At 37.5% G+C, this 13360-nt stretch overlaps 1 protein-coding gene across 1 annotated transcript; it reads right to left on the minus strand.

Annotated features, from left to right (window-relative positions):
- Positions 1 to 4372: 4372 nt before the first annotated feature.
- LOC146711934 (uncharacterized) lies at positions 4373 to 8789 on the minus strand. Its single transcript, XM_085454986.1, has 3 exons — positions 8693 to 8789; positions 6676 to 6790; positions 4373 to 6456 (listed from the first exon to the last, which is right to left on the minus strand). Exons 2-3 carry the CDS (start codon positions 6752 to 6754, stop codon positions 5852 to 5854), a joined length of 684 nt encoding a protein of 227 aa, XP_085311112.1. The 5' UTR covers positions 6755 to 6790; positions 8693 to 8789; the 3' UTR covers positions 4373 to 5851.
- Between the last annotated feature and the right edge of the window lie 4571 nt (positions 8790 to 13360).

The following is a 13360-nucleotide window of genomic DNA, read 5'->3' on the forward strand; positions in this document are numbered from 1 at the left end:
GATGGCCCCGCCCTCCCTGAGCCTGGTTCTGCCGGAGGTTTCTTCCTGTTAAAACGGACTTTTTCCTTCCACTTTCGCCAAAGTGCTTGCTAATAGGGGGCTCATATGATTATTGGGGTTTTCTCTGTATGTATTATTGTAGGGTTTAATTTACAATATAAAGAGTCTTGAGGCGACTGCTGTTGTGATTTGGCACTGTATCAATAAAATTGAATTGAATTACATCAGTGAATCTTCTCTGTTGTCTTCTCTTTTCCCTCCTGTCTAACAGCTCCAGCTTAAAAATCCAGGATATCCGCTACCCTCCTGTGTACATGTCCAAACCTCCAAAGTTGCCTCCAAACTGTCCGACCTGAGCTGTCCCTCTGATGTTCTAATTTCTGATCATTCCCACTGAAAATATTAACATCTTCAACTCTTCTAAACCTTCCCTTTCACTCTTGCTGTTATTCTTCTGTCACAAATTCCCAGTGAAAATCTTGGCATCATTAAGATTTGGATCAATTATTTATTTATTTTAAAAGTTTGTATGCATTTATGTTTTTTGAGCACCTACATAAACTACACAAACTTATGAAACATACCACACATTTGCATTTTAAAGAAGGCTCCAGTTGCCAAGGTAACCCTTTAATGTATTTACTACCAGGTTATACGTCAATCACAGGTACTCTTCACTCTCACTGAGAGTCACTTCAGTCACTCAACTGCAAATACAGAAAAATCTATCTCAGGTCAAACCCACTTTGTCTCACCAGCGGTTATTTCGCCAAGTGGCCAAATATCTTGTGATGAATCTCTTCTAATATGCAAGCATCTTAAGTGAACCCTAGTTTTTAGCAACCCAATTAAATTAAATTACTTAACCTGAAATCTGGACATGACTCACTGGTTTGATAATTTCTTCATCATACTTTTTTTTTTTTCAAAGTTTGAAAATTGGATAAAGGGAATGGTCGGGAACAGAAACTAAATATCTATGAGTTTACAATGAGAGTGAAACTTCTCTATAAATGCTGCGCCATCACATGATCCCCAGAAAGATGCTGAGCTGACATTTAGGGTTTAAACCAAAGACCTGTCATCCACTGGCTTCTGGACTTTACATTTTAAAGACTCAGCGTCAATGTCTTGACTGTTGCCATGTTAGTTTTTAAAGGTAGAAGTGAGCATAACTGGAAAAGAAATTGGACTAAGTTATTAGTGCAGTCAACCACTCAGCAGGCAGCATTATTTGTCACTTACACTAAAATATTTAAATTTTTGAACAAACTGGCTGCGCGGCTCTTCTACATAAGCAGACACAGAAAACACTAGAAATCAAAATGGACCTCCAACCTTTGTTTTCTACAGTAACTCTGCATGATTCACAACTCAAAATGATCCTCCCCTCTTTAAGCTGTCTTTCTTCCGATTGGCTGCCAGTCACAAATAACAGCAAGTGGGTGGATAACTGTGCCTGTGGTTACCATGTTAGTGATGTCTTGACTATGTTATTAAGTGATTTTTCACATATTTTGGAATAAAACATTAAAAAAATACAGTTTTAATTTCAGTTCAGCATCACGTTTTGCACTTAAAATACCACATAACAGTCATACAAATGATATATGCTAATATCTTATTCAATGTCCTGCAGGTATAACACACTCAAGAATATTCAGATGATAAATGTACTTTGCAAATCTACCTGCTGAATAAATAAATCTTCAAAGAACTACACTAATGTACAGTCCTATTTAAATCAACTTGCAGAGACCCAAAAGACTGAAAACCTGCCAGAGCACATGAAGAAATGAAGAAATAAGAAACGCAGATGCGTTCATCAAAGCAGGAGCGACTGTGAGCAGGATGCTGCTGCAACATTTGTGAAGATACCAGAATGGTCATAAGAAATGAAGATGGGGAAAATTTTACATTGCGTTCTGCTTATTTTCAACATGGTAGTAGTTTATCTAAAATCTAACAATCTAAAAACACAGATAATCTGCAGCTCTTTTAGGACTGATGTGTATTCATTAAAAAACAGGCTCCCTGATCTTTAGGAACCCAGAAATCACAAGATCCTACATCTACACTGAAATGCTACATTAGATAAATTAAATCAACAATATTTAATACCACAAAAAACACATAATCAGGTTTTAATAAAAAAAAAAATTAGAACAGCGTTATTATGACTATTTTTTTAAAATTGTTATATTATTTACTTTTATTATTACAACAACTCGCATACCAAAATAATTTCTCAAATGTGGGCTAAATTAGCAGTATTATTATTTTTTTTATTATAAGCGGTACTAGTAGTAGTAGTATTTATTATTATTATTCATTTACAGAATCAACGGTCCACAATTTAAAAACTTGCTTGATGCTTACAGATCATTTTCCTACAAGAAGACTGAGGCTAATGTGTCCACAGCTGGGACCAGTAGCATGTAGTCTGAAATCCTGTGAGCACATATCATTTTCAGAAGGATGAGGAATTGAATTTAAACGAGAATTCTTAATTAGTCGTCAAATGTACTCCAGCAGCCACACATGCACTCCTCTGCAGTAAAAGTCTATTAGCTTTACCATTACTTTCCTTTACTACAAAGCTAATAGTAAGCTCTGGATCAGGCACTCTGAACCAACCCATAATCATGCTGCTCCAGGCTCAGACTGGATTGTGGCTACCTCTCCCTGAGGAGGTCACTTCCTGTTAAAAGTTTTTCCTCCCCGCCATTGCCTGATCTCACAGGAGACCATCTGAACACTGAGACTGGGGTTTCTCTCTAATATTGTGAGGTGTGTACCTTCCAGTTTAAAGTGCTTTAAGGTCACTGTGGTTGTGAATTGGTGCTGTATAAAGTTTTATTAAACTTGCTTTCCTGTATAGATTGTTCTCAAGCATGCAGCACACACATGGCTGTACAGTCTGTTCTGGAGAGAGAAATCTTACATGCACTCTCGCTTTACATGCATGAAACTTGCATAAGAGGATGTTTGGTTGTGCACACATCACATGCCATCACCTCTAAATATTCTCATCACTCATTTGATCTGTAAAAAAAACTTATAAGACAGTTTAATAGAGTCATTTTTTCAAACATTTTTATCAACATAGTTATTCATATTTTTGAATGACTGCAGATGAACACAGGATGTGATCAATCAATGAAACTACACATTTACATAAGAAACTGAAATATGCTTTAAAAAGCACTAAGCGACACGAGACTCGCTTCTCTTTCATTTTCCTCTGTAGTCTTAAAACAGTCACATTATGTGCATTAGATAAAGATCAAATCCTGTTATCTTGATAACTGCTTGTCTTCTTATTTAGATGCTTTCTAAACAGTAAATGGTGAAGATACATTTTTATTACTCAGAAAAAGCAAAGAGAAAAGTGGATTCTTATGCATTTTACATCCCTGTTCTGTTCTTTTGTTATGTATTAGATTGTTTTTATAATTCATGGCAGCGCTGATGCTTCTCCACCAATCAGTGACTATTACCTCAATGGAGTGTGTGTGTTAATGTTGATACAACAGAAAATAGTGTATTTATTTTAACGTTTTAATTAACTGCATGGAGAAAAGTGTCAAACACAGCAAAGTAGAAATGATGCATGTCATTTTTTATCCTCTTTATGTTTTTATGTTGTGCTTAAAAATCTGGATTTTGTGCTTTTCTAAAATTTGGCATGCACAGAAATTAAAAAGCCTTGAACCTGGTCTGTGTTTAATTTTGCATTATAAGTTTTTGATCTTTTTTTTCTTTCAGATTGTGTCATTTAGTTGATTCGGCACACGTTTGTTTTGTGTTCACTTACTTTCTGTGTGTTTTGCATCATCTGCAAAGTAAAACCAAATCAGACCATTTTATTGTACTTTACACAGTTCAGACAATATTATTGCATTACTCGGGTTATAGATAAATAACACAGAGAAACAGTTATATCATATTACTCAAAGTGCATCATGTGCATTTAGTAAGGAAGGTCCATTCATGTCCAAAAAGAATAGACAAAAGCACGAGTGACTTCTTCTCTATGTCTTGAATGTAATCCGGTTGCAGACCACAAACATGGCGGTCTTCTTCTTGGCCGAACAAGGAAATCCCTAAGTAAAAACAATCTACTAAAGAGTTTGATCTTTTGTGTGAATATTTGTAGGACTCGTTCCAGATTGTTCCAGTTTTCCACCTGGTTTGAACCACTGGTTTACCTGCAGTGTTAAAGCCTCGGTCAGGTTTCCTTCATTTTCCTCATTTCAGGTTTAAAACTGACCCAGAATGAAAGTAAAATGCACTTTATTATTCTGTCATTGTTGCCATGTGAAACATATAACTCTATTTCTATTCTTTTAACTGACATTTCAGTGCCATCTCATTAATAATAATAACTTTATTTCTATAGTGCGACCTTTTTAAAAAAGAAAAACAGAGTTTATCCAGTGCTTTAACAGAGAAGCAAAAACAATCATACAGAATATAAATAAGTATAAAAATAAAGAGATTTTGAGGCAGTAAGATGATTAATCCTATGCTGAGCTACACAGAAGAGTCGCAATTAAAATCTCGCTGTAAAGCCAACACTGGCATTAGTCATCTGTCATCACCGACACAAGCAGACATCTCTGTAATATTCAGCCAGAGACGGAGGAAAGGTGGTTAGAAATCAAACAGCTTCTTCCTGTAGCATGACAGGAGTTCCTCACTGAGGGACTCTGTCTGGCCAGCCTCATGCAAAATAAATGAGAAAACAGACTGAATGCATGTGTGCCGAGCTGCTCTTGGCGTGTCAGAGCTCACAGATCGCAGGAAGGTGTAAAAACGCAAGTCTGACCTGAATCTCCAAACCGCTCGCTGTGCACAGCAGCTGCAGGTGGATCACATCCGCCTCTTGCCCTGTTACTCAATACCACAAGATAAATACACAGTTGTGTGTGTGTGTGTGTGTGTGTGTGTGTAGACACAGAGACAGACATTAAACTTGGGTTTGTTTAGAAATGCCACAGGTGCATGCAGTGGCCGACTGTTATTAACTCTCAGTGTGAACATGTTTAGCATTTACATGTTTTAAAACTGTTTAAACTTGTTGGGAACGCACATTAGTGCAGCTGTGTGCTTTTCTTTTTTCATTTAAAGGTTTGGTAAATTACTTCCAAAATGAACTGAAGCTCTCAAGAACTGCCAGAACTTTGTGCCCAAAATATCGGTGTACATGGTTGAAAACAGGCCTGGGTTCCGCTTTCATGTATTAACCAATTTGTGCCACAAGATGGTGCAGTGAGTCAACCAGACCTGTCATTAACCTTCTTAATTACAGTCAAAAGCCGAAGCCTCTTGAGGACATGGAAGTACGGCTGAAAATAAAAATCAAAGGTTAAGAAAAAATATTTAGCACTGGTGAAATGCTGCCCCCTGGTGGAGTTTAAGGTAAGACTTGCACAGAGTGATTACAGAAAGTGCCTGCATTAACCCACTGACTGTATATTAAAGAAACAGCCAGTGCAGATTTGCTTTAAATGTGAAATCCTTCAAATGACCAGTTCAAGAAAACAGAAGATGGCAAATCAAAATTGCACATCAGTAATTTTTGCAAGTAAAATGAAGAAGTCACCAGTTTTCTGAATTAGTCCCTATTAGAGTTATTTGTTCCACACTATTGTATTTATACTGTCCCACTGCAATAATAGTAGAAATGTGAAACAGGAAAAAAAGCTTCAGACTTAAATCATTTGTTTTCCTTTTGGTGCTTGATGTCTTTAGATGCTGCCTCCATTTCTGTTTTTCTCTGTTAACTGGCATCTCCAGTTTTGCACATTTTTATCTAATGCTGGTGGCAGTTTGTTCATAGAGTAATTTATATCCTGCCATGAAATAAGAGTGACATTACTAAAAGCACAATATTAAAATTAATGATTAGGATCACCATTAGATAATGATTAACGCGTCTGTTGGTGAAGTATCTAAAGCTGTTGCTCCGCCTATCGCCTCTATTCTCTATGCCCACCTCTAGTGTTATGACACCGCCTTCCTGGCCTCTGAGAGCGTTGTGCCTCACTACAGTGTTACAGTAGAAGATGTGGCAAGCCACACAGCCACACATTCTGGACAGTTGGAGATTGCGCACTAGGTCTGTGGAGGCGGCCAAGTCTGTGTGGACTGTGTGATACTGTCTGTAATCATTACTTGTTGTTTGTTGGGGTCTGCTGTTGAACTGAAGGTGGTTTATGAACCGGACATGATTCGGATCATCTGTGGAGGCACTGCTGCTCTGGACCTGCTGATTGTTGAACTGGCTGTACTCGTAACTTGTTGTCTGTGGAAGTCTGTTGTGGTACAGCCTGTAAGGGTTACTTGTTGTCTCTGATGGTCTGTTGGGGTACAGCCTGTAAGGGTTACTTGTTGGCTGTGGAGGTCTGTTGTTGAAATAGTCTTGGCTATTTGATGGAACCTGATTGGAAGCTCAAAAGAAACAAAAAAAAAAAACAACACTTACAAATGTTTTCATGAGTTTGTTTGCTGTCATTTCATTTTCTTACGTCACAGAAAAGTTACTTTTGAAGATGAAAATATTTTGCCATTGCAAATTTTGCCAATTTTATGCTCCATAAACATGTTACTTAGCATGCAGTTTCATTTGCATATGAAGGTTTTCACAGTGTTGTATCTTAGCATATTTACCATCATCTGAACTACTGTCAAATGGGGAAGTAGGCATCTTCTTGGACATCTTGGCGTCTTCACGCTCCCCCTTTTCCATCAGGGCTGTAAGTGCAGCTAGAAGAATTGATATCTCCTGTTAGAGAAGGAGTTGGATCCAGATCATTCTTAAGTCAGATTTAAACATATGTAATTAGTACAGCAAAGATATCCCAGCCCAGCATGTGTTTTTCCTTCAACTTGTAGGAAGTCCTCCAAGTTCTCCACAATCTCAAAGTCAGAGAAAGTCACCTACCTAATATTGTGTTGGTCCCTATTTTGCTAACAAAACAGCCCTAACCCATTGAGGAATAGAATAGAATAGACCCCTGAAGGTGTGCTGTGGCATCTGACACCATGATGTTAGCAACAGATTCTTTAAGTCCTGTAAGTCGGGGCCTTTCTGTGTGGAGTTTGCATGTTCTCCACATTTTTGGATAGGTTTTCTCCCAGTATTCCACAGACATGAAATTAGTGGGGTTTGTTTCTCTGTGTTAACCTTGCTTCAGAATGGATGAACTGAATTGAATTAAAATGGTAAATGGACTGGTTCTTATGTAGTTTTGTTCTACTCTGACCACTCAAAGCACTCTGCACACTTCTACCTTTCTATGTAAGTGCTTTCTGTCTAACGTTCACATGCATTCATACTCCGATGGATGAACTGAAGACAAACTTGGGGTTAGTATCATGCCCAAGGAGATTTGGCATGCAGACAGAAGCAGATGGGGATTGAACTTTCAACATTCTGATTAGAAGGTGACCTGAGCTACAGCCACTCCCATAATTCATAACCTTCGAATGACGTTTCTATAATAAGTATGCCGGAGAGGTGGTGGAGCTCCAAAGTGACCTGTGTTTGAGCACTCTGACATTGATATGAACAGGAAAAATATTCACACATTTTTGCAAAATTCACCAAAGCAAGTCATAACATGCTATTCCCAAACAAGCTGTGTTTCCTGATGTAACTTTTCTTCAGGTTTTTTCAAAGCCACTGGATAACTTAGGCATCACAATTTTGATCCAATAAATATTGGAGCGTTTTAAAGGTGTTTTAAAACACCTGCATATATTTTGAAGGCTCCAGGAAAGAGATTCAGAGTGATTAGTAACACCTAAAGTGCTAACATACCACAATCAACCTGTCAAACAGGGTGTTCTTAGTACTTAGTTTCACCTTTAAAATACAAAAACACATATAAACAACACACACTTCTGTCTTCACAAGGAGAGGCTACTCTCAAAGTATTCAAAGCAGCTCAAATGTCATATTTAATGTTACAGAAACAACAGATTAATAGTGAAAAGCAAACAATGATCACCAAATCTCTGCCGTTTTTGTTTCAGTGCGCCTCTGTCAGTGCGCCCCAGGGTGGCTGTGGCTACAATGTAGCTTGCCATCACCAGTGTGTGAATGTGTGTGTGAATGGGTGGATGACTGGATATGTAAAGCGCTTTGGGGTCCTTAGGGACTAGTAAAGCGCTATATAAATACAGGCCATTTACCATTTACCATTTACCATTCACCTCTCAGATTTAACCTTTTTTTTAATATCTGGATATTTGGATATCAGCAATATTACTGCTATGATTTCAACTTTGTATGTGTGTTTGTGTGTGTCTATGTTCCCACATGTGTTACAGAAACTGTGAAATCTTGTCAGACTTGACTGTCTATGGGCAGATTTTGTCAACATGGTAAGCATCAATATGCAGTCATAAAACACAATAGGCAGCTGAAGTTCAATTTGATAATAAGTGTTGTCTCTGAACTTGTAACTAGTTTTGAATTGCTGTACAATAAAAGAATATTTAGAATTTATTTTCATGAATTGAATTCAACCTAACAACATTTTAGTTTAATATAGTTAACTAAAGTTCACATACTGTCATCACATTGCATTGAAACGACTTCCTCCAAAGCAAACTGTCATGGAGTGAACGTTAGGACCCAAATGCAGTTTTCATAGTTATGCAGAAATAACAAAAAACTAACCTTTTATTAAAGTCGAGGAGTAATCCACAACACACATAAAAAATAAGAAAACTTTCAAAAAGGATCACGAGGAGAACACGAGAGCACACAAACAGATACTGAAACAATGACTGACAGGCAGGGCAGGCCTGTGTAAACACACACAAGGGACTTTCAGATAAAACAGAAAGTAAACAAACCACCAAACAGATATGACAATGACATACAAGGAAACACTAGAGGAGGCTGGTCTTAAATACATAAAAAGACAAGGATATAACTTTAAATAACTCTTAACATTATCTGGATTATAAAATAACAAGAAGTAAACAGAACTGACTAAAGAGTCACAATGAGCCCAAGCAGGGAAGGCCAATTATAAACTCTGCAATGACAATACAATCTGACCACAATCAACTAGAAGTAAAACAGAAATGAGGAACAGTACAGGGGCACAATGTTGAAAACATAAGATTTCTAGAGAATTAGAAAGAAAACCTAACATAAACTGAAAGGAAAGCCTGAAGTCTCCATGACAGAAACAATCGGTAAGGTGCATACCATGCAGGTGTTTTAGTCATCACATGAGTCAGTGGTGCATACCTATCATTCTCTGATTATGCCAACAAAACTGAACTGAGCGTAAAGTCATTGTAGTGCAGCCATTCCCAAAGAAAAGTGCTGCAGTTCACTTCAAAACCAGAAAGACCATCTCTGATCAGTAAGTCTGCTTTCTGTTGTTGCCTTGAAGCCTGGCGTTTCTGTGTGTGAGACAGTGGAGGAGATTCTGTTCCTGTTCATGTGGGATTGGCACTCTGGATTTGTTACCTTTCTGTTCCAAAGACCTTGTAAATAGTGATGGGCCAAACGAGGCTTCATAAAACACTGAAGAATTCAAACCATTTGTGCCGCAATAATATCGAGGCTTCGAAACAATCTGAACCCCATCTCCACAGTGACACCTGCTGGCCAATTTGGGAATTACCACATCTTGATGGTGCAATTCTGTCAGACAATGACAGAGACGAGCCCTGCACATTTCCAAATAAAGCAACTTATTATATCAGACTGTCAATAATTGTGATCAGCAGGCGTTGGGGAGAAATCTCCGTACAAACTCAAACAATTGAGACTGTAATGATCACTTTGCTTCAGGAAAAACATTCTCAATTTGTTAACCTTCATGCTGCTCAAAATAAACCAATAATATAGTAAAAGATTCTGAGAAATAACTCCTGGGTTTATTGTAATAACCAGCTGTTCTTGGGATCAGTCAGCTTTGTTTTGTTTTTTGTTTTTTTGCTCACACCCCTCAATGCTTGGATGTGTTTGGCTGATGTTTAAGTTTTCTGGGAGTTCATGTCATCAGGTTTGTTCTACACTCTGTTAAGCAAAGCTAGAAGCTGGCATAGCTGAACTATGAAGAAACTTTTCTTAACTTTACACTGCTGTGGATGCTGTATCTTATAACACTGGCATGATGTTTACTGCGAGTCTGGGGTTTTGGTTATATTGAACCTGCCTCATGTTGTTTATGAGATATTCTCACCAGAAGCATCAGTGACAATAAAAAAAAGAAAAACTCATCTGTCATGAAAAGGTGTTAAAAAATAGATGAACTATAATTAATGATTACTAATAATGTGTTTTTCTAGCTTTTATTATCTACAGTGCAAATATATTCTTTATGTAGGTGCAGTATGTGAATAACAGGTTGAAGTGAGGATGACACGACTTGATGCATGTTTTTATTGGCAGCAGACATGTATATTATGTATGGGTCTCTTGTGGGGCCTCCTCACAGTGGGGCATGTCCAAAATGCATCACCTAGGTGCTGCCCTGGAGAGATCCTGGCCAAATGCCCAAATGACCTCATCCTGTCGCTGTGGAGAATTACCACAGAGAACAAGTAGTTATGGAACAAATGTCCATTCCACTGTACCGCTTACTGCACCATATACAGCATATGCATGATACAGTACTGGTGTGTATTGTTTTTTTGTTTGTTTTTTGTTGGGTTTTTTTTTGCCTGTCCTGTTTGGTTCATTTGCCATCAGAATTATTGTCTAAAGGCAAAGAAAGATGCCCAACGGATTTACTTTATCAAATGGACCATCCCGGCCTTGCCATATTGGTCTATTTGATTCACCTTTGCTTTTATTGTTTATTTTATTTTATTTTCACTTACACGGGACAGACATGACTTGGGGAAAGAAAAGGGAGAAAGAAAGAGAGGTAGGGAAAGAAAAACAGCAGGGAAGAGGAACGGTGATAAAGGGCAAAAAACAAAAACCAACAAAACAAACAGATAAAATATATATATATACATATCAATCACCTGGATCACCTGTTGAGAAAGAAAAAAGAGAAAACAAGCAAAACAGAGAGATGATCTATGGGGTGTAGCTCAGGTGGTAGAGCAGGTCATCTACTGATCGGAAGGTTGGTGGTTCAATTTCTGGCTTCCCCTAGTCTGCGTGCCAAATATCCTTGGGCAAGATACTAACCCCAAATTGCTCTCCGATGCATCCATCGGAGTATGAATGTGTGTGTTACTTAGAAAGCACTTAGAAAAATGTGCTTGCACAAGTTGTGTAAAGCGCTTTGAGTGCTCAGAAGAGTAGAAAAGCGCTATATAAGAACCAGAAGAATTTACCATTTATGTGAATATAACAGTAAATACTAGAAATTGAATATTATTGTGCAGCACGTAGGATTGACAGCGCACAGTGTGCTTTGAGGTAGGAGCAAAAAAAGGGTGTAGTTTGTGTCTGTGAGCACCCGTGTGTACACCTGTGTGCCTGAGCGCGCTTTTATTTAAAAGGTTCCTTCAGAGCACAAGAGACCAACAGAGGGGCAACCGTGCCACTCTCCCGGAAAGAGCTGAGGAGAGCCCAGATGAGGGGTGACTGGTGTGTATTGTAAAATATTGCTGTACTGGCTAATTACACCATAAAGCACAGAAAAACTAATTGTTGCATAGTTGGCATCAGTGGGTTCACACCCATTTGTATGTATATCCTCCAGCATGTCCCTCCATCATCTCAGCATTTCTGAAAAGGTGCTTGTTTTACACAGTTAAATGTAAAATGAGTAAATATTTGCAGGACTAAATTCAATTCATAAGGAAAATTGATAATGCATTAAAATTTTGGCCTTTGGGTGACAAGATCCATTCAAATGAAAAATGTACTGGAACTCTTATGTAGCTGTATAATGTGAATATATATGCATCCAGTAACATGAAGGACTCTCTGAAAGTCATTTTGACTTGGTGCCTCCTACCTCTGAGTCCCCATGCAGGTTTGTCCTACACATAAGAAGAAATGCTTTTGAGAGGTTTGTTCTCTTTGGATCTACCTTCTTATGTTTAACTAACTCAGATACAGACTGTATCTGTGATTGTCACTTGTCTGCTAACAAATGACCAGCTCAGATTAAGCACACTGCTGATGCATTTTCTTCATAAATCATGACATGCTGCTCTCCCCTACATAAACTGCTATTATGAGTTCATTGCTGTGTATTTACTTGGTATCAGGTCAATACCACATTTTTCAGTCTCATACATCAGTAGTAGGTGCCTCCTCCTGTCTTTAAGGCTGAGCCTGGACAATCGCATTCTCTCAAGTATGTGTATTTACATGGAGGTATTCTGCTGTAACTAATCATCTAAAGTATTTGAAAATACACCCATAAACAAAAACGAATGTAAACATGGATTATCAGCCACCAAAGCAGCTGCTGCACCTTTAATTTATTGATTCATTGATGAACTCTTGCAGAAATTGAACACAGAACCTTTGGTGGCAATCACTGCACTAATATAAATACTCTTAAATCTACTTAAAACAACAATAATGTCTTTACAAACAGTTTAAATGAACCATAGCAGTATTTAATAAAGGTTAAAGATGGGAATGAGATGAAGTGAAGCCTTTTTATTTAGTAAGTCCTGATGTAGCTGCAAGGCAATTTCCTGCCACTAGATGATGCTCTTTGTACATAAATTGGCCACAATTGAAAGAGTGACGCTTCAGATTTAGCAATTTCATAGGTATCATTTTTAAATATTTCTAGGACACACAAACCTATAATTTACATTTAAAAATAACAGCATTTACAATTACAGGTTTAAAAGGCAGGTGAAACTCTATTCTTTCTCACAAATTAGAATTCATAGTGCTTAAATAACCTTATATCCTGTACTCTTTAGAGAATCTTTGCTATATTACTATTGTTCCCTCATTTCAATTAAAACATCTATTTTTCAATAATATTCCTTATTTAATTATTTACTCCTTAACGTTGCCAAAAAGTCTCCAAAGTTAATTTAAGGTTTCTTTTTTAAATGAACTTAGTTATATAACTTAGTTATATCACCTTGTTTCACTAATCTGTTTGTTGGACCCAGTAAAACAAGAAACCAAAAATAATGTTTTGTTTTTTTAAATATTGCTATTACATTTTTAAAAAATATATGAAAGGGCACTCCTATTTGCATATGAGATTCTCATAGATATAAAGTAACGTGTGTTCATGTGTATACCTGTCTCTATACATTTGTGGGGACCGATCCTGATTTAAAACCAAGCTATTGAGGACATTAAAACGTTTCTGTTTTTCACTTTCAGGCGCGTGTTTATTAAAGGTTTAGTCGTGGTTTTAGTGCTTACGTTAATGGCAGG

Source organism: Copadichromis virginalis, linkage group LG4, assembly GCF_057382275.1.
Source record: "Copadichromis virginalis isolate Kocher_CV1m ecotype Utaka linkage group LG4, C_Virginalis_male_GT1.1, whole genome shotgun sequence".
Classification (NCBI taxonomy): Eukaryota; Metazoa; Chordata; class Actinopteri; order Cichliformes; family Cichlidae; genus Copadichromis; species Copadichromis virginalis.

What these genes read in the sequence shown, in the direction of transcription:
- LOC146711934 (XM_085454986.1), bottom strand. Translation starts at nt 6,754, where the DNA reads ATGGAAAAGGGGGAGCGTGAAGACGCCAAGATGTCCAAGAAGATGCCT. An exon ending in TGACAGTAGTTCAGATGATG is followed by an intron (nt 6,457 to 6,675) that starts GTAAATATGCTA and finishes GTTTCTTTTGAG; the next exon opens with CTTCCAATCAGGTTCCATCA.